At 38.8% G+C, this 23,196-nt stretch overlaps 1 protein-coding gene and 1 non-coding gene across 3 annotated transcripts in view; one reads left to right on the top strand and one right to left on the bottom strand.

Moving 5' to 3' along the window:
* LOC137648736 (protein abrupt-like) overlaps nt 1-21,781 on the top strand; it is a 322,135-nt gene extending 300,354 nt beyond the window's left edge. For both annotated transcript variants that reach the window (XM_068381806.1, XM_068381805.1), the window contains exons 8-13: nt 3,045-3,460; nt 5,188-5,320; nt 5,626-5,878; nt 8,373-8,618; nt 13,655-13,768; nt 19,739-21,781. In XM_068381806.1, coding sequence (XP_068237907.1) covers nt 3,045-3,460; nt 5,188-5,320; nt 5,626-5,878; nt 8,373-8,618; nt 13,655-13,768; nt 19,739-19,824 — 1,248 coding nt within the window. In that variant the 3' untranslated portion in view covers nt 19,825-21,781. The remainder of the gene's footprint in view (nt 1-3,044; nt 3,461-5,187; nt 5,321-5,625; nt 5,879-8,372; nt 8,619-13,654; nt 13,769-19,738) is intronic.
* LOC137648944 (U6 spliceosomal RNA) lies at nt 17,546-17,649 on the bottom strand. The gene has a single exon (XR_011045765.1). It is a non-coding gene; the product is annotated as a U6 spliceosomal RNA (small nuclear RNA).
* Nucleotides 21,782-23,196: the final 1,415 nt, after the last annotated feature.

The raw sequence follows: 23,196 nt of genomic DNA, 5'->3' as shown, positions 1-23,196 counted from the left end.
TGATTTCAACCATCAGTGTGAACAGTTGTTTTTGTGATTGTTTGCATGTCTGAAGCTAAGCAAACTTACCCTTCAAAGTTTCTTTAACTTTAGGTATTAATAACTCGAATGATCTTCACTGGCTTATGACAGCACCCTTGAGACAGTCTTCCCAATTGTCTTCCCCCGTACAAGTTCAGAAGAAGATGATATCGCGAGCAATACGTCTCCGAATGCGCAGTATTGAACTGGTATCATTGTTTACCAGTGAACGTGCTACTTCACGAGCACAACTCTCTCCAACTAGATTGAAAACCTGGCATGCCATACCTTGTCTGTGATAGCAGTGTTCTGATGGATTCACACAAACTCCCCACCGAGGGAAGAGACATGCTTATTGTTAGCATGCCTCCCACACACTTCCTCTGGGACACACTTGCTCTCCCCACGGAGGGAAGAAACATGCTTTGTGTTAGCATGCCACCCACACCTTTCTTCTGGGATGTTTGCACTTAAGCCTACTGGACAACCTTCTTTCCAGTGCTTGCAGTAGTAGTGTGTGGTGCTCCCCCATGCATTCAACCTGAGAGGTTTTTGGGAACAGATTAGATACCAAGCACACGCTACTCGGACATACTTCACCATAACGGCACGTAATTGAGAAGTGTACTTTTCACAAGAATCCCTGTGTTAATGAGCAACTTGGCTCTCAACACATGCATAGGCATGGCCTCACACACACCTGAGGGCATTAACTCTACTGAGAACGTGCCTGGTTTGATTCACCTTTCTCCACCAGGCATCCCATTTTCTACTGAGTCTGTTGTGGTAGCGTGCTTAATAACCGGCGTGTGCTACTATCATATGCTCATTTTATTTGGGGCTTGGAATAGGTCAGTAGCTGCGCACTTGGATTAACTTGCATGTCAACACCAGACAACCCCTCCTGTCCTGAGTGTTGTGGTAGTACGCCCATCACATGCTCAATCTCTAGGGGTTTGGAACAGGTGAGTAACCATTCATGCCCCTTGCAAACACACAACACCACACGTCCCTAGATGTGTACTATAAGGACCATGAGGCACTACCTTAAACATACACATACAACTCGATCGCACCTCTTCATCAGCACCGGGAGAGTATGTTACTAAATAAGATTTTCCCTTGGCTAAGGGATTTTATTGATTGTACTCATTCACTACCCTCACCTCCTGTTCCAAGGAAAACTTGGGTTAGAATTCATTATGTCAGAAGAGTCAACACAACCCTGGTATTCCTTAAAAATGTCTCTGTCGTGCAGGCACTCCATGCAGGCGTCTGGAAATTACAGACCACAATATTGCCCGTTACCTGCGGGAATTGACCCTTAGGTCCCTAGACCCCTTTGCGCTAAGACCTGTAGTAGCTACACAGCTGGTGATATAGCTGTTTCAGGTCCAGTAACAGGACCATCAGCATCAGATTGAGGTTTTAGGCTAGACTGGGATAAAACTGAAGATTGACTGGCACTTCCATTTTTTATTATTATTGTTATTATCATTAAATGCTAAGCTACAACTCTAGTTAGAAAAGCATGATGCTACAAGCCCAGGGGCCCCAGCAGGGAAAACAGCCCGGTGAGGAAAGGAGAGAGGGAAAAATAAAATATTTTAAGAACAGTAACAACATCAAAACAAATATCTCCTAAATAAACTATAAAAACTTTAACAAAAGAGGAGGAAGAGAAACTAAATTTAGATAGAACAGCGTGTCCGAGTGTACCCTCAAGCAAGAGAACTCTAACCCAAGACAGTGGAAGACCATGGTACAGAGGCTATGGCACTACCTAAGACTAGAGAGCAATGGTTTGATTTTGGAGTGTCCTTCTCCTAGAAGAACTGCTTACCATAGCTGAAGAGTCTCTTCTACCCTTACCAAGAGGAAAGTAGCCACTGAACAATTAGAGTGCAGTAGTTAACATCATAAACCCTGTCAGCTGGCATCAATCCTTAAGTGTGTTGTAACCAGGCAAACCTATTTATATATATTTACAGTTTGCCTCCTTGTTACTACACAGAGAACTAATGCTCCGCACTCTTTTGGCACGGGCCGTGGATCCGATGTTACAGCCAGACTACCAGTGCATGAGATGTAAAGAACCTTAACTGCACCACTGCCTGTTGTTTTGGTAGCCAGGGATAAGTACCCAGCTAGTTGGAATAGGGACTTCCACCTGGATGAGTCTTTTTTGTACTTTCCACCATCTCTTACCCCTAGAAAGTCTTGTTTGCAATTCGAATGAGTACTTGGTGAACAATCTGTGGAACGCTGCTCCCATACGGTGGCTACTGGCCATCCGTTTACACCTCCTTATAAAATTTTAATTGCCGTATAATCCAGCCTTGCTGACAATATATCCTATGTAAAGGAAGAAGGGTTGTTTAGTTAGGAAAAGTACAAAAAATTTACAAATTTGTAATTTTTCAATGTAGGAAACATTTTCTATATTGAATATCTCCAACTTGTAATATAACCAAGATCACTGATGTATAAACTGTGATAGGGTAAGCAAGGATTCTTGTTTGATAATATATTCCATAATGAATATAAAATAAATTGAACTAGACACTGAATCTGGGATTAGTAAGTGTGTTTATTGTGATGATACAAGTTGATCGCCACTACTTTTATCACTTAGAATGTATTCTATGCTCTTTTATTAAGTATTATTTAACGGTAATGTTCAATGGTAGTTTTTGTTCTCTAGAAAGCTGCAATATCATGAAAATCATTACAGTATTAGAAGTGTAGTTTTTAGGTAATAATTTTAGAATTTACCTGTTATGAATTTCAGCTCGTACGATTCTGTATGTGAATTCATGTTAGTTTTAGATCGTGTTTTAGTTAAACTATCTTGATTAACTAGCTTGCTGAGAATTGAATAGGATCACATTCGGTTCATAAGAATTAGTGGTTTTGGAAATTCAATGGTCTTTCAGAGCTAGAAATTAGTCTTAAATGTGCTGAATAATTTTATACATCTGTTTAGATAACTATATGGGATTTATCCATTGTTTTCTCTTCAGCCTACCAAAGATGAAAGCAATAATGAAAATTCAGTAGAGGAGGAAGAGTATGAGGAGGAGGAGGATGATGACGACGATGATGAAGACGACTATGACGATGATGAGCAACCCCTTAGAATTGAAGAAGTACAAAAATCCCCCAGTGATGTGGAGGGAATGGACAGTAATGAGGGGTCTATGTCGGAAACAGAAGCGCCACCGTCAAAGAGACCTCGTAAATCTTCATGCGATGCACAAACTAATGCCAGAACAGAAACACACAAACAAAAAGACTTTGATAGTACAAAAACAGTGTCTTCTCCTGAACCAAAGGAGAGTGGAGTCACCACGCAGAAAGTTACCAATGGCATATCTTCCTTAACTCTACCTCTCCTTGCAGCCACACCTCTCGTTGATCTTCCCTCCAGTGATAGCAAGTAAGTACAATATCGTTGTGTGTGATCTTTCCATATTCAAGTCCCTTGAAACCATTGTCTAGGGAACTTTTAAACTTGATACTAAGAAGCATTTAAGCATCTCCTTGTAACTTTGGTCACTTTTAAAAGAATGTATAAGAGATCATTGAGCTAAATTTTTCAATAGGATATTCTAATTCATCTATTGTAAGGTGTAAGATTTGTTTCCTTTTACATTGATGTCAGCCTGGAATGTAACTCTTGATATTTTTTATGTTATTAAGGGTATTATGAAAGTGTTGTTACTTGTTCGAAAAAGTATCCTCAGTACTCCCAGTTTTCTACTTTAACTCTTGAGGTTTTGACCAAGCTGAAGATTTTGCTTATGCTAATGAAGCAAATGGGAAAGTTGTTTTTTTTATGTTGAAAATATTTAGAACTTGATGAAAGTTTTCTCTCTGTAAGTGGGAATGTGAGGAGCAGTTGTGGTTTGACTGTACCCATTACCAGTTTCACTTCTCATTGTTGATAATGTCAAAAATAGCTATGCTCATAGGCAGAGAGAGGACATGGATAATTGCTTTATCCTTTCTAGAGTGACTTCGTAATTTTGTAGTTGAGGCTTCCTTATTGGATATTTTGACTATCATGCTAGCAGAAAGCTTTTGTAAATCCAATCCAATACTCTTAAAAAGCAGTCCTTCTTACAAAGCAAAATCCTAGGTCATCCTCTTTCAGATGTGCAATGGCCAGTATTCGATGGATTTCAGAATATAGTTAAGTTTTTTAGAAGTAAAAAGATTTTGTCATGGTCATTATCTTAAAGATCACAGAAGTCATCGAAATGGAGAGTTGAACATTAGTTGACTTTATCTCCAGTGTCACATCTGTCTCATTTTCCCCGAAAAGAAGTTGTAGCATCTTGTTATGAGATATTGCTTGAGGTAAAAGATAATGAGTAGCTTAAAAAAGCAAGAATCATCTTTGCCAATAAGATAAGACATTGATTTTAAAAGTGGGGTAGTCAATACCGTAGTTTGCCTGTGATATATAACAAACGTTGAAGGGAATCCCACTCCAAAGGACTACTATCACTGGCTAACATCTTTCAGTACATTAACAGCCAAGCACAAGGTAATGGGTCTGGTCACTGTCTCCACCTTAATGCAGTTTGATAACTGCAGGTATCATAAAAGGAAAAATCCTCTCGGGATATATATGTCTTAACATATGGTAGGGCAATTACGGTCAGAATTCTTGCATGGGTTGTCGTCCCATAATACTGATCATACTCGACCTCATACTCAGTCACATTATTTCTGTCCCTGATTTGGTTGTGCTTCAGTAGGCTTGTTGTAAATCAACATTGATGCAATTTGGCAAACTGCATATACTTTTGCTATATGTAAATCTAGTTATGTATCCAGCAAACTATTTCTATTATCCTTTTTATTGTTACCCAGTTCTTATCAGGAATGCATGTTTTATTAAAACCATATTTTTTCTTCATTATATAGATGCAGTATGAGTTTTATTTGTTAAATAATGCTTAGTATAGTGAAATCTTTTTATATTTATATAAATTTTGGATGTGAGTGTGGATACATGAAGTTAAATACTGCTTAGGATTTTGTAAATTGGTGATGGTTTTTGCCTGTTAAATTATTGGCTTAGTGTGTGCTATTCATATCTCATTATTGAATATTGTTGGTATTTATTTATGCTATTTTTTATATTTATTTTTACAGTAAATCTTCAAAAACAGAAGAACCACCAAATTACACTTCAGAAAGTAGTAATGACAGCACTGACAAGAGTAAAAAGAAAGTAGTTAACGGCAACTCAAGCATCAAAAATGAAAATTGTGACTATTTTAAAGATGTAAGTTCCATAATCATTAGTTTTACCTCTTTATTTATGTTCAAATGTACTAACTGATCCTTTTATTAGTTTTTTCTTGATCACACTTACTTGAAATTTTTAGAGTGGTGTTAGTTTTAATCTGAAAGTACTTTACCGTATTAATAAATTGGTTGAGGAATGGGTATTACTTGTGCATAAGAGATGAAAAAGGTTGCATATGTAGCTTAACAGATCTGATCATAGTTTTTTTTATTCTTTGTATAGCATCTGTCATTGTTAACAAGATATCAGTCATGTTTTATGCTTTGTTCATCTTTAACTAGGAGGAATTTTATGACGACGATAGCTCAAATCCGCTTGAAAATGGAGATTCAGATATGCTCAAGACCTCTCTGCCATTAGTGTTAGGGAAATCGGGAGTGATTTTGCCTGAGGGATTGTTGGAGTCATGCGGCGTGCCAGTAGGGATGACTGCAGCGATGGGGCCAATCAACTATGGAACTCTTTTAGCCTCTGAGGGTATCCTTCCATCTGTTACATCAACCCAAGGTTCTACTGTTTTGATAGCTCCAAAAGGTATGTGGTAGATTATTGCAGCAGTCTTTATTTTTAATTTGGGAATAGTAAGATTCAGGTTTGCTCTGCAAAGTAAGTACAATAAATCTGTTTATGTTGGTGATATTCTTTACAATTAACCCTTTTACCCCAAAGGTAAGGTTAAATGTCGAGCACATTTTGCTATATATATGTTTTTTAAATAGCTCTAACAGCCTTAATTTTTGTCATAGAGAGGTCAGGTTGGTCTCATTCTTTTGGAAAATGCCTGAAGTTTTTCATAAAGTTATCAAAAACATGCAAAAACATGTAAATAACAGTGTTTTGCAAGAACGTACCGGTACGTCCTTTGGGGGCTAAAGGGTTAGATTTGATGGTAGTGGTTTTAAACAGATTTCATTTTTTTTTTCATCAGATAGAGTAATGCTTAGTTGCAGATGTATTAGCTTCGTGCCACCAACAATTTTGATATATTATGGACTGATATGCTGTAATAGATTTAGTGTCCTCACAACCTCATCCATGATGTATATCCCCATTCATGGTCTTTGAATGGGTCTTTTTTCCAATAAACAAAAAATCAGCATGATCCAACTTGATCCTCAATTAATTAGGTTTTCACTTTTTGTGTCTGCAACGCTTTTTACCAACAGCAAACTTCCCTAGATTGTTTTCTTTTAAGTGTATTTTTGCATTCTCTTCTATATTAACTTTAATTTACAGTGAAGAAAGCCATGTTTCTGGGTCACTGGTGTTTCAGATAACTGAGCTAATGATAAATGAAAATTATTTAATTTTTAGATCATCAACTTTCCATAGCTTTACATTACTGGCCAGTGCATTTTTCTTGTGATATTAGTTATGGTTTGGTTACCAACCTAATTCTTTCGAGTACCTTAAAGACAGGTCCTGCTTTCCATATGCCAAATTTGCCATACAGTTCCCTTAACTCGGAAAACTAGTCATTCTCTGCATCTGACATCCTCAAGCATGTAAACTTGCATGTTCCTACACACCAACCATCATCCTTTTAATAGGATTATGTTATCAGCATAACTGGAGATTGGCTGTTATAGTTAATAACAAGTTGTTGGTAGTTATTAATGAGGAAGCTCCTCCCCCTTGCTAGTACACTGGGTAGCCAATTTTTCAGCTGCCGGATAGCAGACGTACTCCTGTCATCCCCAAGTGGCTTTTCTAGTCTTTTGCTTTTCTGATAGATAAATTGGATGGTGTATTGTTGTGTGCTAGGAATATTAAGGAAAAAGTGAGGTGTTAGGGGTTTCTCGATAACTTAACGCAACAGTTACCTGTGTAACCTGCCAATATCTTCATTCTGCCACCAGTTAAACAGTACTTCTGTTTGCTATTTATTCCCACCCTAAGGTGGCCTGGTAACGTCAATGTAACCCCAAGGAAGGTAGTGTTTAAGATTTAAAGGTCGCTCATGAATAGCAGAGGTAAGGGACAGTGACATTGTCCTAGAGATTGACCATATGTACTTATGATCAGTGCCTAAGCCCCCTCTCCTTTCAAGCTAGGACCAGGGAGGGGAGACTGCTGATGACTTAGCAGGAAAGGAACTATCGAACTTCAGCCAGGTCTCGAACCCTGCCGTGCAGCAACATTTCCATTAGGCTACCACAACCTCGCAAGGACATTTCCTCTCAGAGGTGCCATACAATAGACATGTACAGCAGAAGAAACAAAAATCGTAGATTCCTTCCGAAAACCACTAAGGAGAGATAGGAGTAGTGCTAGTGAGCAGCGAGATAGGTCGAGTAGTTGTATCCATGAAGAGAAGTGTTATAGGTGTGGGAAAGTAGGGCATAAAAAGAATGAATGTAGATGGGCATTAGGTGCATGTTTCAAATGTGGTAAGATAGGGCATCATTTTAATCAGTGTAAGAAAGAGAAACAGATTAAGAATTAAAGCTTAAGGGGACTACAATATGCTTATAAAGCCCTACATTCTCTTGGTCAGCAGAAGAGAAAGTTAACTAAGAGCATAGTTTCCTATTGGCTAAGATAGGTAAGCAAGGAATCCTACAGTAATAAGATAAATAATGGACCTGAACAATTAACAGTGTGTCAATGGAATGTAAGCCATTTCCACTTATGTCAAGAGGTATAGACCTCCAGGGTTTTTAGTAACTATGTACATCTAGTAAGTGGTAAGTAGTCTATCACTCCAATCTAATGAGAGTCTTATGTAATACAAGTGCTTCACTTTAATGCAGTACTTTTTCCCTTACTAAATACAGTTAAAAAAGGGGTTATGGTAGTAGGACATACCTGTGGGTCAGTATGATTTCTGCACATGGCTTCTGTCTGGTAGATATATGCCTTGTGAACAGGGGAACATTCTAGAGATAATGTCAAGCATAGTTGATTAAATGGTTTGTATTGAAACTTTATGTATAATGTAAACAGTTTTTGGGATTAGCGAAGCACTTTTCATGAATGTTACAAGTTTTCTGTATTTTGAGGAAATAATGAATTCCTTGAATTTCAGGTTCTTCGAAGTCCATGGTGGAGGGCAAAATTAACCTAGACAAAGTGGTACAAAAAATTTTACTTCCCATACCAGCCTCGGCAACAGTAGCATTATCTACAGTACCAACAGCAACGTCTGGAACGACGCCAGCCACAGCAACGTGTGCACCGCCAACTACTACTAGTAGCCTTTCTACATCCACTTCTGGTCAACAGTACATCCATCCATCAATGGTCTCTCTACAGGAGGTTCAAGCAACCTTAGGTATGGATTTTTTATAATGGGGTAATTTATTCTTAAAATTTTTTTTTTATATAGAATCTACACAACTAAAGAAATTTATATATCATTGGTGGATTTTTTTTACTTAAAGGTGATATGTTCCTACATGAAAGCAAACCATCATTATTTAGGAGAATAGATAACAACGAAGCTGGAACACACCAGTTAAAATTGTAATGAGGCGTAAACATTCAGCAGGTAGTAGTCTGTTCAAAGCAGGGAGGACACCACCCTCCCTCACCCTGCCGGCTCACTGACAACTCGCTAAATTTCAGGTGTTAGTGAGAGTACAATATCTTGCTGGCTGGAACTTTTTAGGCAGAAATTTTTTTAATAGTATTTTTCCTCCCAGCGTGTTTAGTTTGAATAACTTTATTTGAGGGTGTTGTCTGTTATGCGGAAATGTCCTGGAGTGTCGCCGAAGACCTGTGGTTCTTTTATGAGTGCTCCTGAAATGGATCCTCACTGGTTATGCCCTCCATGCTGAGGTTATTCGCGTTTTCAAGTGTTACCTTGTACTGAGTGTTGGGAGTGTCCATCCTCCCAGTGGAAGAATTATTGCAGGAGGAGGAAAAAATCGTCATAAAGTCAAACGGTCATAATTTGCATAGGTCGTAAGTCAAGAACTACCTGTACAGTGAAGAAATATAAATATCTCAAAACTATGTTTTACTTCTTACAGTGACCTTTGCCAACCAAACACCACACTAGTTATCTGGATTTAGTCCATTATGGTGAGGTTCTACTGTACTTGAGCATGCTGATAGACACTGCAGCAGCAAGTCTTTCAGTCAGACAACTGCATTTACGAGCCCAAAGAGGTAGAGTGACCATTTCTGTCCAGGACAGAAATACCAGCTCAGCATTGGTAGTGTTTCTCGGCTACCTGTCCTCACAGGTTCTTCCGCCAAATGTCTCTTCAGTGGTGTTTGCAAAATTACTGGTCAGCTTCCAGTGATCTCTCATCCCTTCCTGTTACAGCAGGTGGGCCTGGTGGCTTGGGATGATCTTATCTGTTGGCTGAATAAGGGAACCCTTGCTAGGGTAGTCCCACTCGAATTTCCGTCTCAGGACATGCAATTGGCATGGGACGGTCTTACCTGTTGGCTGAACAAAGAAACACTTGCTGGGGTAGTCCCACTCGAATTTCCGTCTCAGGACATGCAGTTGTGCTGAGATATGTCGAAAGATGTATCCCGCACATCTGAATGACTTGTTGAGGAATTAGGTCCACCATTATGCTTATGTCAAGAAAAGGGGATGATCCTGCGCCCACTCTGCAAGCTGACAAAGCGAATGCACAACAGGACAGCATTCCATGTCATAGAGTAGGCAGCCAGGTAGGAATGGTCTAACAGACACATTTAGTTACTTGGGGTAGGTTATAGGTGAAAATGGTTGTCTTTTTGCTGTTCAACTTAGTTCCGTCCTCTATTCAACCGAGTTTGGATTACGCCTGGACTCAGGTTTACCCTGGTGGCTCCCAGAGGACCACATGCTGAGTGTTATTTTATTCTGTTAGTTCAAATCAATGTCCCTGTGGCCCTCATTCTTTCAGGAAAAGTGGTCCATTCTCTCTAATTGGTGTGGTAGGACGTCTTCATCTCTGTTCAGAACATCTTTATCTCGGATCATAGATTTCCTCATCTTTCTTCACCGAGAGAAGCTCGTTGTGGGAGTTGTCTATGCTAGTGAATAGCTACGAACTGTCCTGCAAATCCTGGAACCTCGGGCCCCATAGTGGGACTTGACTCATTCACGAGGCTCTTACGCATACCCACTTGACCGTTTGAGAAAGCTATCTGTCAGGGTTCTTACTCTCAAGACTGTCTTTGTTGCCTTACATCAGCAAAGGGTTTGGGAGAGTTGCACAGTCTCTCTGTCTTAGTCTCCCATGCTGAGGAGTGGATCCTTTAGTTTTTTGGCAGGTTGCATTGCCAAAACTCAGAAATTGACCGGACACATCAGGTTTGAACCCTTGTCCATCTCTCTCTATATGAAGCGTCAGGTGGTATTGAGAGATGCTTTTGTGTCCTGTCACAGCTCTGCAGTGCTATCTAAAGAGACCTGATAACTCAGATGAGTATCAGCAACTCTTCCTTTGCCCTGGCAGGACAGAGAACTAGGCGTCATGAAACACATTCTGTTTCTGACTTTGGGAGGCGATCCACGCCTCGACCACTGACATAGTCCCTTGATGCCTTTGTACTTGGTCTTGTGGTGGCTGCTCAAGTACCTATGTAGCAAGCCCAGCTTCCATGCAGGACAGTAAGCATGGTGTGTATGGTAACGTATAGAAGAAAGTCTGGAATGAAGGTAGAATGACTGGTTCTTCTCCTTCATCCTTTCTACCCCTTTCTTAGGGACGAAGCAGTCGAAGCGTTACTCACTGGATCTGATTTGATGCTGATAAACTACACTTCAGAGCTCCATTCTTTAGAGTCTTTAGTAGTAACTCTCCCATCCTCCCCAGACAAGGAGGAAGATGGTGGAATGTATACCATCCCGTCAATCTTTATTCGTTAGGTATATTCCGGTCTGCTTTCCCCATAGGGGCAAGGGATTCCTTCTTTAACCATGTACCAATCTTTTTGGACAGGCCAGATCTTATCAGCCCATTCATCCCTATGGTAGACATATAGAAGAATGCTGGAGTCCTCTCCTTCGCTCCCTTATGGGACTAGGTAGATTGACATTTCCATGGAAGAATAAGAACCAACCAGTTCAAATCAAGGGGGACTTCTGACCCACCAATCAGTGAGTCTTCCTACTTGAAGGACTTTATTATATGTTCTTTAAGTATACTCATAAGAGCAATTGATTTTGAAAGTAATTTTTATCTTTCCTAGCTATGTAAACTTCACTTCCCATGTCAATCACCCCTTTCAGTCCTGAGTAGGAAGGTTTTGAAGACCTTTCGAGAGATGGGGGTTTGTATTCTCACCCTTGCTCACTACCTGGCAGTAACTACCTTGTTAATGACTTCAATAGCTGTTCCAGCTTTAGTGCTGAGAACAATATTCCTATTTAAAGGAATCAGGTTTGTATAGCTATGGAAAATACAAATTACTTTTAAAACTTGTATATATAGCTATGAAAATACAAATTACTTCTAAAAGTTGTATTTACCATGAATCTGTAATGATTTCTTCTTGCTCCTTGTGCAGTGTAGATAGTATAGTGTAGTCCCTACTTACTATACTGCCTACATTTGGGTACCTTTTTTCAGTTTTACTAATATAGAGATAGGAAACATTTTCACAGGAACACATTTCTATATAATGAATCTCTTAATAAAAGTTAAATGCCCATTAATATTTATGTCAGATACATAATTAGAATAAAAAACTAGTGTTTCCACGTCTTATTTATAAAGCCTGCAGTTGTTGATGAGAGCTGGGTTTTTTGGCCTTTGGTAGTTTGAATATGTGTGAAATAGGTGTCATAGATTGCTGGCTATAGGCTACATGTAATATAAAGTGAAAAAACAGATTTGTGCATCAATTTAAGATTGAAAAGTGTTTACAATAAGTGTATGTAGATTGATAGTTAGTAGTTCATTTCAACTATTGAATAATAGCTTCCCAAAAGACATGCTTTTGACTTTCATAAGTTGGGCAGTTTCTCTAAAGACCTTAGGTTTTGATATTTAAAAACTATACTATTTTTCTTGCAGTTGATTTTCTCAATTTTAGTGATTATTCAGTCTAATTCTCACATACTTTCAAAATGATACATTATATCTTTTTGGTTTCCCTCTTGAAATTATGAATGAAATACCATTTGAAAGAATAAGTAGTTTGAAAGCTCTACTTGTACTTTTAGAATCATGTCTCAAGGCTATCCATGAATTTGGAAGAGTTGAGTTATAGCCTTTAGTTTTAATTTCATTATTTTTATTTTTGTTTTGTGATTACATCCATGAGATACCAAAGTAAATGTATAAATTAAATATATTGAAATTTTACAAAGTGTGATTAGGAGTCATATTAGTCATATTGAGATACTACTGCTAGAGAGTTTTAGGGTCTTTTGACTGGCCAGAAGGTACTACATTGGATCCTTACGGTTCATTTTCCCTTTGTCTACACACACACTGAATACTCTGGCCTATTCTTTACATATTCTCCTCTGCCCTCATAAACCTGACAATACAGATTACCAAACTATTCTTCTTCACTCAAGGGGTTACTGCACTAATTGTTCAGTGGCCACTTCCCTCTTGGTAAGGTTAGAAGAGACTTTTAGCTATGGTAAGCAGCTCTTCTAGGAGAAGGACGTCCGAAAATCAAACCATTGTTCTCTAGTCTTAGGTAGTGCCATAGTCTCTGTACCATGGACTTCCACTCTCTTGGATTAGAGTTCTCTTGCTTGAGGGTACACTCGAGCACACTATTCTATTTTATTTCTCTTCCTCTTGTTTTGTTAAAATTTTTATTGTTTATATCGGAGATATTTATTTTAGTATTGTTACTCTTCTTAAAATATTCTATTTTCCTTTTTTCCTTTCCTCACTGAGCTATTTTCTCTGTTGGAGCCTCCAGGCTTGTAGCATCCTGCTTTTCCAACTAGGGTTGTAGCTTAGCTATTAATAATAATAATCTCATCCTTTTACTTTTTTGCTAACCTAGATTTTGTGAATATGACTTTTTAATGAATTCTTTCAGCATTCTGGTTTAAATTTTTGTTTGATGAAAATTATTATACAGCACTGATTTCCTTAAATTAATGTATAACCGTGTTTTTAATCACAAATTAAGAGTAGACCTTAGATTTTCTCTACATAATATTAGATTACATTGGTTATTGCAAAGTAATTTAATGTTCATATAATTGTGCTTCATTTCAATGTCTATCCTATTTCCTTTCATACATGCATCCTTTTTTAAAAAATTTGTTTCTGAAGACTTTTAGGTGCTGGAGTACTGTATTTCATCCTGAAATTCATTGCTAACAGATACTCAAATTATAGTCTAACAAATAATTACTCATCAAAGTAACCAACTGTTATGTTTCAGAGCAATATCAAAGGAAGCTTGCCTTCCATGAGCCTAGACCGTGTCCAACGTGTAAAAGAATGTATCGTGATGCTGCTACTCTTCGTACTCATATGGCTATCATGCATTCAGAAGGTAGGAAACAAATTCAGTCTTTTGTTTTAGGTAACTTGGTGAATTTATGGAGACTACTTTATGTAAATTGGGGAATGTGGACCTTTGAATATTTTAAAATTTTAGCAGTGTTTAGTGTGTGTAGTTATTCCATTGGGGTAGTATTTTGGAAAATTTGAGTTCACTGGGTTTCCAGTTGTCTATTACTGTTACAGATCTTAGAATTTTCATTGGTCTCCTCTTCGTAATAGCAGACCAGACCACACATATTCCTCACACAAATAAGATATAATGTGTGGTGAAATTTAACCTATTTTTTAACCTTTTGCATTTATATGTATAATTTTCAGTGTACTGGATTATAATAGGGCACTTTACCTTCATTTCCAGTTCCCCTCTTCCATCTTGTTGTCCAAACTTTTCACTTTTACTTCAAAGTGCAATAGCATGGCTTCCTCCAATTGCCTCTGGATGCTGAATGTTCTTCTGGCCCCATCACTGGTCATGCGGTCCAAATTTATGATATGCTTTTCTACACAAATTGCTGAGAGTTACTACTATTGTTGAAGGCATTAGACAGAATCTAGCGAAAGTTATAATGATTGCTGTACATTTGGACAACATGACGGCTTTGACATACAGAAATAAAAAAGGGGGCAAAAAAGTAAGAATTTTTTTTTTTTTCCTTCTGACCAAAACGTATTTTGGACAGAGGTGCGGCAAATCACTGCTCCCTCTTCTCTTTCCAAGGGGTCAAAATGTGATTGCAGATAAATTAAGTAGAAGGGATCAGTTGTTACCTATAAAATGGTCTCTTCATACTTTGGTGTGTCAGGACATCTGGAAGGTTGGGTAAAACTGATGATAGACATGTTTCCAATGGCAATGAACTAGAAAATGGATATGATACTATTAGGTCCTTCATCATTGAAAAACCTTATTGTCAACATCTCAGGCATAAAATTTCCTAGATGCATAATGTCAACAGAATCGCTTGTAGGCTAGGCCTGAAAAAATCTTTTCTTATGTTTTCTTGAAAAAATGGTAATTAGCAAGGAGACAAGGCCTGAAAATCTACGGTATTTTCTTCAGTCAGCTGACTGCTAGTTTTGGCATACAATATAGAAGCACCAAAGATAAAAAACATAATGTACCAAACAGCATTATTAGTATATCATCATATCTGAACTTGTTTTTCATTTACGTATTGATTTCTTGTTTAGGTAAAATTACTGTACAGTGTGTGCTTTTCTTTCAGTCATAAATTTCATTGTTCCAGCACAAATATACAGTAAACCATCGTCCTTTATATAGGAAATTCATCCTTAGGCGTGAGGCAGTTCCTATTCAAACTAGCGGGAAAACTAATCCCCGGATGCCTAAACTTGGACTTAGTTGTAGCAAGAGTTCAGGTTCCTAATACCTTGCTCGCACACCAGTGGTGTGACTCTACCAGCGGATCCACGGCCTTTGCAATAAAGGACAATTAATTGGTGTAACGTTAAGGCAATAGTATACTAATGGGGTTTGCCTGATTCCCACTAAGTTGTAGTACAATAGTATGCAATAGCTTTGCTTAGTATACACCATGTGGTGGCATATTTAAAGTAATGTGTTAGCCTGGGTACTGCATGCTCCCCCTCTTAAGGAGTGTGTGGATTGACACTTATTCCATAATATAGAAGCACTATTAATAAGGTGGGGGTTACCTATAGGTGAATCGATTACAGCTGACAGGGTTTCTGATGCTGTACCCCATTAGAGGGGAAATGAAAGTGTAAGGAAAGTCCCAGTCAATCTTCACTTTCATCCCAGTCTAACATGTAACCTCGTTCTTCAATCCGTCTGTTGCTTGGGTCCTGTGCAAAGGAACCAAGGCAGTGATACCACTTGCTGTGCAGCTACTTCCGGTCTTAGCTCAATGCTTGGGGACCTATGGGCAATAAATATTGTCTCATGTTTTCATGTGACTGCGCCACAGAGGGATGCGTATGGAATGACAGGGTTGTAGCTACGCCCCTGGCATCCTGAGATTACCCCGAGCTTCTCCAGGAGTGAGACTGGCAAATAGGTACAGTCAAAGATTTCTCTTTGCCAGAAGATTGTATTAAGTCACCTTTTTCACTCTATGATACGGAGGAGCTGTGGGTGAGGTCTAGTTGTATTTGTATGTTTAAAGTAGCAGTCAAGCAGCCTAACAAAATCCCAAAAGTAGCTGATCCCGAATGTCTATTGCGTCTTTTTGGCTTATGAACTGAAACAAAGAATCCTAGCATTGAGAACAGATGGAATCAGGGTGTTTTAGCTCGAAAACCCCTTCTTTAGGGAAGGTTTCTATATGAGGTAAGTCCCAGCTGTACTATGGAGTCCTTTCCATGAAGCACCAGATTTAGTACTGTCTGATTATGGCTTGTCACCTCTCTCAGATGACAAGTCCATTCAACACTCCTTGTTAGTATGAAGAGTTTAGCTGAAGCGTTAAAATAAACTCCCTTCAGCCTAAAATCCTGACTTTCAAGGCTGAGTAATGCAATCTCATTGCTGATTCTGAGAAGAGTCCTTTTTTTTCCGAGGTAAAATCAACATCCAGCTAACTCCTTCATAGAGGCTCTGAGAGGAAAGGTCCCCTTCTCTAACTATAGAAGTTTCCACTGGGCTTGGCACTAAAGTTGACGATTCTTAGAAGTATCCTGACATCTCTTGCGCACTTTGCTTGGCACTAAAGTTGACGATTCTTAGAAGTATCCTGACATCTCTTGCGCAACTTTGCGGAAAAAGTTTGTCTTCTGAGAGGAGATGCCGGATACTGTCCCACTCTTGACTCTGAAGAGAGACCACTAAGTTTTGTGATTTCTGGGAGTGTGGGTTATGGAAAATGTTGAACTGAGGGGGTAAACCCCAGGCCTCTATCTGGTGGGATAGAAGGTATGGGTACCAATTTACCTGAGACCCTAGACTTTATTAGAGTTAAACTGAGTTGGGAGTGGCTTTAACTCTATTCCAGATACTCCTTGGCCGGCAGAACAGCTTAAAGCTTGGGGAACGAAGGCATCCCAAGGATGCTGGAATGCCTTCTTGAACGCTTCGTTTGGGTCTGGCATTGGCGAGCAGAACATCGGAAGTTTCCGATTTGCAAGGTTGGGAACAAATCGATTCTTGTAGAACCCATCAGTCAGGGTTTTGTCCAATATCTGGTGATGCAAAGACCATATTACGCCTATGATATGCATCCTCCTGCTCAATTTCTCCTCCCCAAACTTCTTTCACCGAGATTACTGTGACTTAGTGACTAAATAAAGCACTGCCCACTCTTGGATCTCTACCATCAGTTGGTAAATTGGAGAGAAGACAGTACTGCCTCTGTTAGCTATTCACACCACTGAGTGACTGGTCTATAGAGGGCAAAAGTGTTAAAGAACCACTTGCACCGACCCTAGGTGTTGTAGGGGGCACACTTCACCTGTCTTTTTTACTTGTCTATGAACTAACGAAAATCCAGCACAAGTGTTAGCCGAAGGAAGGGTCCTTCAATGTTTTCGTCCTCCCTGGTCTCATAGCAATACTCATCACGGTACTTTATAGCATAATTATTCGTTAGCATTATTTATTTCCAAAACCTATATCTGAGGGAGAAATTTTGATTCACATTACTTGGTAATTATTTGAAAACAATGATGGTATTCGGAGAAATATACCTCCAACCAATCAGCTTTTAGGATACATTTCTGAGCTAAAAGGGTACCCCTCTAAGTTGGTGCAAATCTGCCTTACTGAAAAAATTGACTAGTGGAAGAAGAGAAAATTGTGGAACACTTTGGTAATTTTCATGCCATCCTTATTCGGGGCCCATGCTAAGCTTCTATTGTGTTGTTACAATTTTCTTTTATGTATTGTCAAAGTAGGTGCCTTGCCTCTCTTCCTGGCATGTGTCAGTTGTGCCTTTGATCTTATCTGGTCTTCCAAGGTTGTCACTTCATCATCCTTTGGTTCAGGGACAGCAACTTTCCTTAGACTATGCTGAAGAAGTGCTTGATTGGTATGCTTGTGCGCATATTTACTATCCGTCCGAAACATGTTCGGGATTAAAAGAAAAAAGGGGCTGAGCAACTAGGGTTGGGATTCGCTAGTCAACCAGCATGGGGCGACATGCCAAAGACTAGAAAGGTACCAGCAAGCGACTGATGTGTTATTTGCCTTGCAAGTGGCGATGCACTTAAGGCTATCGGGCACGACCACTCGGATTATATGCCTAAGTGCCATGACCAAATCGGCATCCTGCCTGCTAGGCCCCTTCTGACGTAATTACATTCCTCCTAAGTATACAAACCTGACCTCCAGTTTGTTTTTGTGTAGGATTTATTGTATTCTTTTCCCTATCTAACCTACGTCCATCCGTTGGGTTGTATTTGTGTGGGAAGAAATGAGAGGGTTAGAAGTGGTATTTCTATGGAAGAGCAATCAAGGAAGCGGGTAAGAGGATGGCAACTAGGTCAAAGGTTGTGTGACTGATCGCTAGTAACAGTCGATTACGAGCAGTTGAGAACGTTTGCAATTGATAGCAAGCACCTGTAGTTGAGTTGCTGCTTATGATTATGCACCTATGTCTTAGTGCTCTCTTAATAATGCACAAACCCCTAGTAGTATATCTCATATAGCTCTAATGGGAGCTCGCTCTCTCACACACACACCATACAATATGTACATATATATAATAATATTTTGATGTATACATGTGCAGGTAATAACATTTGACTTCAAGGTGAACTGATTGTGACTGAATATAGCTTGTTGGTTGGTGTGAGCCACTGCCCATAGCTCAGTCTAATCTATGAATTCATAATGGCTGGGGGTTTCTTTCTCTCCTCTCTCTTAACTATAAAGGCAGTCGCTAATTGCCTCCGGCAAAATCAAAGGTTTTGTGAATGTGTGTATTCACCCCAGTCTGTTTGTTAGTTTATTTATGGTTGTTTTTTCACTTGCGACTAACTTTACCCAAAAACTATTGTACCGATTTTGACCAAACTTAGTAGTCATATTAAGTATGACTCAAGGATGAATCTGGAAAAATTTTGATAAAGTACAGTGCATACTTTGAAAATAATCACAATGTTAAGGAAATGGCAAATATTTTTAGTTTATTTTTTGTTGCTGAACAACATTGCGCAAAAATTACCAAACCAATTTCAACAAAATTTTGTTTGCTTGGTGGGGGTATGACACAAGGACAAATCTATTTTATTTTGAAGAAAATAAGTGACGTACAAGTATACAGTGGAGTTGATTGCAAATTAAGACTGTTTGGTGTGGCAAAGGCATGCTTTCTACTTAGTACCCCTCTGGTTTTTACTGAAATCATATTACTAATGCTTATTCTGCATATGCTGTATAAAGATTTGCGAGTTTTTTAAAACTGTTATGGTAATATAAGTAGATAATCAGATATCCAAAACAATTGAATTACATTATGGGCAACTCTCTGCTCCTAGTGGTTCCGTATAGTAGGAAGTTTATTAAAAGATAGTACTATATACAGTACCTAATATTTATCTTTGAAAAGAAAATTCAAAAGGAAACCCAAACTTGGTTTACAAACCATTAAATTATTTACAAAACTAGGATTAGTCTACATATGATACAGAAAATACTAAATACAATTAACAAAAAAAAGGATGTCTGGTTGCTCATCTCTATGCCATGGAGGCCGTTTTAACATTGAATTGTCGTTAATCTGATAAGTTTTTAATCAAGGAGTACCTCTATAGATATAATCAAATTTATTATTAAAATTCTCTTGATTATTGTGGCCAGTCTTTTCATTTGAAGAATTAATAGCACATGTATTTCATACAAGCATTGAAATAATTTATCTTATTTTAAGAAGTAGATTTATTTAAAATTTATTCAGTTCAAGGGATATTTTAGAGGTTATATTTATGAAACGTAGATGTGTTTTGAATAAAAATATTTAATCCTTAAATAATTTGCTTGCAGGTAGGGAGCCCTTTTCATGTACGTGTGGGGCACTTTTTCGGACGAAGTATGATATGTACCAACACAAGAAAAATGGTCATCGGTAACTTAATGAACAACGCCAAAGAGTTGAGTTGATGTAGAGAGCAAAATCAATGAAGATGAGAGAAATGGACAAAAGGTTTGTTATGTACAATAAGCAGCTCAAGGGTACTGGTCTGGCCACCAAAGAGATCTTTCTAGATTGAAAGGTTTTTGAGCGTGTGTGCCGAAGGGCCCAAAAGACCTAATGATGCTTCCCGTAGACCTAAAGGTTAGTAATTGTAGCATATTGAAGTGGATTAGAAAGAGGCCTACTTTTTTATAGTGGGCTTGTGCTTTTCCCCCCACATGATCTTCCACTTCGGTAGTAGGAAGTCGAACTTTGTTTTATTTGGTGATTTCTCATGAAAGATCTTGCCAAGTATTTGATGGCCAAGGGATTGAAGCGTTTTGTCTCTACGCGTTCCTCAGATGTACTTTTAAGTCAGTTTGTGAATTTATGTGTATTGTGATGATGCTTGGTGGCATTTAAGTATTAGACTTTTTGCTCAAAATAACCCAAAACCAAGTGCGCCCTTTTTTTGGAGTTACCACTCAACGTTGCTGCTTTGTTTGGTGACGGCTCATGCTTGAAATGTAACCTTGGATGATGCCCCACCTTGCATTTTAAAATGATTTTCTTCCACTAACCTCATAATGACTGAATTTCTCCATACTCTATTTAAATAATCTTCGAAATGGTGCTTCCCCCCCCTTACAATCTGTGTAAGAACTGAGAGAAGGAAAGGCCTTATCAAGATAAAGCTTGATCGTTTGTGGCAGTTGAATTAGTATGTCAAGTATGTACTAAAGTATAGCTTATTTTGATACTAAGTGGCTATTCTTGAAACAGATTCTGTAGTCTGTATGAACTACAGTTGTAAAAATGTAACTTTTTGCCTTAAAGTAAGAATGTTGTAGATGTTTTTTTATATCATAGATATAGTAACCTACAGCACAAACAGCCTTTAAATGCAGACAGAAAGATCTGCTAGCCTTTAATAATGAGCTTATTTAATTTTTAGTAACACATTTGTGTGTATTATGTGGAATTTTCTTTTTATTTCTTCATTTTTTTTAACAAGTACAAAGAAAAAAATTGTTGTGCTGACATACTGGCATACAGATTCTATGCAGTTGCCGTTACCATGCCTCATTGGGCAACATCATTAAAACTTCTTTTGTGTCGTAGATGAGGGCCATAATATTGTGACCCCTCCTTTTTTATGGAACTAATCCCACAGGTAAGGTGTGGGTTGTTTATTGTTGGACACCCAAGGCTGTCTATCCTTTCTAAAGCTTTGTTTAGTATAGAATTTTATATCTGTCACATAAAGAGTTGAACCTTAAATACATGCGGTGAATTTTGCTTTAAAGTGTATGTCCGTCTTGCAGCAACCCAGTAAGTTTTGTTGGAAATCAATCATTTGTTGTGTTTTTCATGCAAAGCACTGTAGTTACCGAGAATTATGATTCCTCATAAAGGTTATGTTACATTAATTGGAATGTGAGGGACCTAAAAATATCTTAAGGAAATCTATAATATCTGTGTTAGTATCATATTAGTCAAATTCGACCTAAAAATATCTTGAAGAAATCTATAATATCTGTGTTAGTATATTAGTCACAATTCTACATTTTATCTTGGGTGTCATGAAAGGATACAGCTCAACTTTCTCTTCTCATTTCATGTCATATCTCATTGTTCTAATCATAATTAATTTTAATTTTGATGCAATTACGTGTTTTATTTAGATAAAATTAATAGCAAGAGAAATATTTTTATTTTAATGAATCTTGCCATTTTACATAATAAATTCTACAGTTTAGTACAGTCATACTTCTCGACATGAAAGAATCTGCTTATGAAATTTTTACCCTACGAAACAAGATGCGAAGTTACGACTCGCATGAACCTTCATCTGTGGTGGATAACGGGGTAGGGTGGGCTGTGGTAGCCTAGCAGTACCAGCCAAACTCGGTTGAGTGCTTTGTCAGGCTGGGAGGAGCATAGAGAGGAAAGGTCCCCTTTTATTTAATTTGTTTGATGTTGGCTACCCCCCAAAATTGGAGAAGTGCCTCGGTATATAGATATAGATCACGAAGAATGTTTCATGCAACAAAAGGAAGTACTGTACTCTACAAGAGCCCGATTGTTTCCGAGACTGACTTTAAAATTTGCGCCGCCAACCCATAAACTCGCCACCATCCTCCCGCGCTCCCATTGGTTATCTCCCTTCTCAGATGCTAGTTATCGCCATAAGATCATGCACTCCTATTGGTCAGCATCTACTGTATTGTATCCCATCATGCATCTACATTTTGGCATTCCTCTTTCTTTTCATTTCAGCAGCGGTATCGTACGCTTTGACTTTTTGTTTGCGATTTCGATTTCTTGAATATTTTATTGCATCGTGTTGCGATATTATGTTACTTTATTAGCCATGTGTCCCAAGAAAGTTGCTGATGTGCAGGGAAAGAGAGGATGATGCTTTCTATGGAGACAATGATAGAAATGATCAAGAATACGAGGCTTGCATGTGGATAAGTGTGATCGCGATAAGAATGATCCTGAAACAGAAGGAAGCCATCAAAGCAGCAACACCCTCTAAGGGCATGACTGTTTTCTCCAGCAAAAGAAGCCGCGTCCACGATGAGATGGAGAGACTGCTGCTTGTCTGGATTAAGGACAAGGAGACACAATCACCGAAGCGATGATCTCCCAGAAGGCCAGCGCCATTTTCAATGATCTCGTGCGTGATTAGGCCAAAGCCGACGCAGGAGAAGGTACAGTATATCGAAGCAGGCACCCCCAGAGTTCAAGGCTTCTAGGGGGTGGTTTGAAAAATTTAAGACGGTCTGGCGTTCATTTGGTGGTGCATCATGGGGAGGTTGCAAGCTCGGACACGAAAGCGGCCAAAACCTTTGTTAAGACGTTCGATGAGTTGACTGTCTGTGAAGGCTACAGTCCCCAGCAAATCTTCAACTGCAATGTAACTGGGCTTTTCTGGAAGAAAATTCCTTTTCGGATTCATCACAGAAGAAGAAAAGAAGCTACCAGGCATAAGCCTATGAAGGACAGGCTTACCCTTGCACTCTCTGCAAATGCCAAATGCCAGTGGGGATTGTAAGGTGAAACCCCTGCTGGGGTATCACTCCGACACTCCTCGAGCCTTTAAGGCCCACAAAGTAGTGAAGGAGAAGCTTCAGGTGTTGTAGAGGGCTAATGCAAAATCCTGGGTAACAAGAACCTTGTTCACTGAGTGGATGAACTTTTGCTTCGGCCCGACTGTGAAAAAATATTTAGAAGAGAAGTGCCTCCCCCTGAAATGCCTGCGGATGTTGGACAATGCCCATGCTTACCTTCCAGGCTTTGAGGAAGATATCCTAGCAGAGTA

The sequence above is a fragment of the Palaemon carinicauda genome, chromosome 10, assembly GCF_036898095.1.
Source record: "Palaemon carinicauda isolate YSFRI2023 chromosome 10, ASM3689809v2, whole genome shotgun sequence".
Taxonomy (NCBI): domain Eukaryota; kingdom Metazoa; phylum Arthropoda; class Malacostraca; order Decapoda; family Palaemonidae; genus Palaemon; species Palaemon carinicauda.
The sequence above is the reverse complement of the archived record's forward strand: the minus strand, read 5'-3'. Positions and strand labels throughout refer to the sequence as shown.